This window comes from Emys orbicularis, chromosome 1 (assembly GCF_028017835.1).
Source record: "Emys orbicularis isolate rEmyOrb1 chromosome 1, rEmyOrb1.hap1, whole genome shotgun sequence".
NCBI lineage: Eukaryota > Metazoa > Chordata > Testudines > Emydidae > Emys > Emys orbicularis.
Genome location: NC_088683.1, coordinates 364814664 through 364817577, shown reverse-complemented (window position 1 = coordinate 364817577; position 2914 = coordinate 364814664). Strand labels below are relative to the sequence as shown.

General features: G+C 50.5%; 1 protein-coding gene across 1 annotated transcript; it reads right to left on the bottom strand.

Moving 5' to 3' along the window:
* Positions 1 to 1068: 1068 nt before the first annotated feature.
* Positions 1069 to 2004, bottom strand: LOC135882116 (olfactory receptor 51G2-like). The gene has a single exon (XM_065408907.1). It carries the CDS (start codon positions 2002 to 2004, stop codon positions 1069 to 1071), a length of 936 nt encoding a protein of 311 aa, XP_065264979.1.
* Positions 2005 to 2914: the final 910 nt, after the last annotated feature.

Below are 2914 nucleotides of genomic sequence, written 5' to 3'. Positions count from 1 at the left end.
TGCATGTATGTATCCTCCCGCCACCTCTGTGAGGCAGGGCAGGGCTATTATCCACCTGTGCAGAGACTCAGAAATAGCAAATGGCTTACCCATGGTCACACATGTCAGGGAATCAAACCCAGCTGTCTTGAGTCTCAGAGCAGTGCCCAGACCACAGGACCAGCCTTCCAGCCATCTGAGTGGTGACAGGCCTGGCTGGATTCTCTGCCGCACCAGCAGAGCTCCCCCGTCTGCTGCGGAGAGAGGGGATGGCAAGGAACCAGTTACAGGGGTTTGATTTGCTGGCCTGTTCTCCCCCTGCCAGATAAGAGTTGAGAGCAGCCTGGGGGCTGGGCTGACCTCCGCCCATTGGTAACAGCTTCCAAGAGCACAGCCCACTCTGGCGAAGTCCCTGCGGATGGAGGCCACCCCAGAGTGCCCCCTTGGGGCCTGAGGTAGCCCTGCAGGTGCCCTGCCCTGACCGCTAAGATTCTTGCAATGACTAACTCTCAGTCTGGGATACCTAAAAAAAGGAGCCCCCTCAGTGGGGTCGCATTAATTCAGTCTTCTCCAAAACACAATCTCTTCTACCCTACAGCCGCATCCTCATCCTTAACTCAGGAGCCCCCCACCACCCTGCTGGCTGGGGCAAGCGTTGGTTCAAGCTTCCCACATGCCTATTCCTCTTTTTCCCCTGAAGCCCCACCCCCTACCCCATCTCTTCCCAGTAAGCTCTGCCCCCTGCTCCTTCACTTCCCCCGATGCTCCACCTTCCAGCCAGGCCAGAGTCGGGCCATGGTAAGAGCTGCCCCAGGAGCACAGGTTGCTGTGGGGAACCCAGGACTCTCCACTTTCCCTGGGTTGTACATTCTCGGCGGGGGGAGGGGGGCGTAAAATGTGGAGGGTCTGGGGCTCCTCACAGTGGCTCTGGCTCTCTGGGCAGCTCGTACCACAGCCTGGCTCTGGCTTCCAGCCTGGAGATAGGGCAGAGGGAGGGGCCTCAGGGGAAGAGGATCCAGGATGGAATAGATGGCTGTGTTTTTTCTCTCCTGTGTCTCCAGCCCTGGAGATGGGTGATGAACTGACCCTTCACTTGACAAATGCCCTGATTATCCTCTGACGAAGATGTTTGCTTTTCACGCTGTACACGATTGGATTGATCAGGGGTGGGACTAGCAGGTAGAAATAGCCCAGAAGCTTTTGAAGCAAGTGAGAAGAGCTATTCCCGAATCTGTGTATCACAACCAGGCCGATGTCTGGTGTGTAGAAGAGAAGGACGGCGCAGAGGTGGGAGACGCAGGTGTTCAGGGCCCTCAGGCACTCCTCGTGGGATGCGATGCTCAGCACTGTTTTGAAGATCATCACATAAGAGAGGAAGATGAGCAGCGAGTCCAACCCCATGGTTAAGAGTGAAGTAGACAAGCCATAGATGCTGTTGACTGTGATATCCGAACAAGCCATCTTCATCACCTCCTGGTGCACGCAGTAGGAATGGGAGAGGACATTGTCTCGACAGTATCGGAACCGTTTCAGGAGAAAGGGGAATGGGAATGATGTGGCCGCCCCTCTGAGCACAAACACCAGTCCCATCTTGGCTATTCTCGGTGGGGTTAAGATGGCAGCATATCTCAATGGGTTACAGATTGCGATGAAGCGGTCAAAGGCCATCAACAACAGCACGGAGGATTCAAATTTTGCAAGCGAGTGGATGAAGAACAGCTGGGCAAAACAGGCATTTAGGCTGATCTCCCTAGAGTTGAACAAGAATATGCCCAGTATTGTCGGTATGGTGGTTATCGATAAGCCAAGGTCTGTGACGGCCAACATGGAAAGGAAAATGTACATAGGCTCATGGAGGCTTGGATCTGTTTTTATAATGAACAGAATGACTGAATTTCCTACTATCGAAATAACATACATTAAGCAGATGGGGATAGAGATCCACAGGTACACGTCTTCCTGCCCAGGTATCCCGGTGAGAAAGAACACCGCAGAGGTGAAGTTGGTGTCATTGACAGCTGACATAATGTACTGGACAGATCCGGGGACTTTTGAACTTTCCTTCCTGAAAGAAAAAAGAACAGGAGACTAGATGATATTTAATGAGACATATTTCTGCTCTCAGTGCAAATCTAGGGACTCCCAGGAGCTCAATGAAGATCAGCAAAAACATATCCTTGGATCCAAGGATAGGATCCAAGGTACTGCCAGACTGGATCAGACCTGTAGTCCATCTAGCCCACTATCCAGTGGCCAGTTCCAGATGTTGCAGCGGAAGGTGGAAGAAGCCCTGCAATAGGCAGCTATGAATAACCTGCTCCTAAGGAAAGTTTCCCCTTGACACCCACTAGTTAGACATATTTTGTGGTGTGAATCAAGAAAGTGTAGAGCCCTTCCAAGACTCTTTTTTTAAAAATCCTCATTTCTGTAATTGGATCTTCTGGTTACCCGCATAAACATCCCGGCCCTCTTTGAATCCTGCTAAGCTCTTGGCCCCTTTGATATATGGTTGCTGAGAGTTCCACAGGCTACGTGAGCACTGAGTGATTTTACAATTGCGACCGTCCCACAGACACCCTTTCTGGCCCTCCACTTCTGAGTGTGGCCCATTGTACCATGACAGGTGTATAAACACATGGCAAGTGCATGGTGAAAACAGTCATTGCATTTATCTGTCCTGCACTGAAGTTATTTATAAATGTGTTTCATTGCCTCATTATATGTATATTCTTTATTTGCTCCACTCCTGAGAGTTCAAATTGTGCCACTGCCTGTTTGCAGTACATGGGATAAATTCTTAGGTCCTGGTTCTTAATTCAATAAAATTGACTTCAACCACGTCACTCCAGATTTCCATGTGCAATTTTGATCAGAACTGGGCTAGATTAACTTTCCCTTAACTAAAGCTCCCATTAATACACTCTGACCCCCAGGA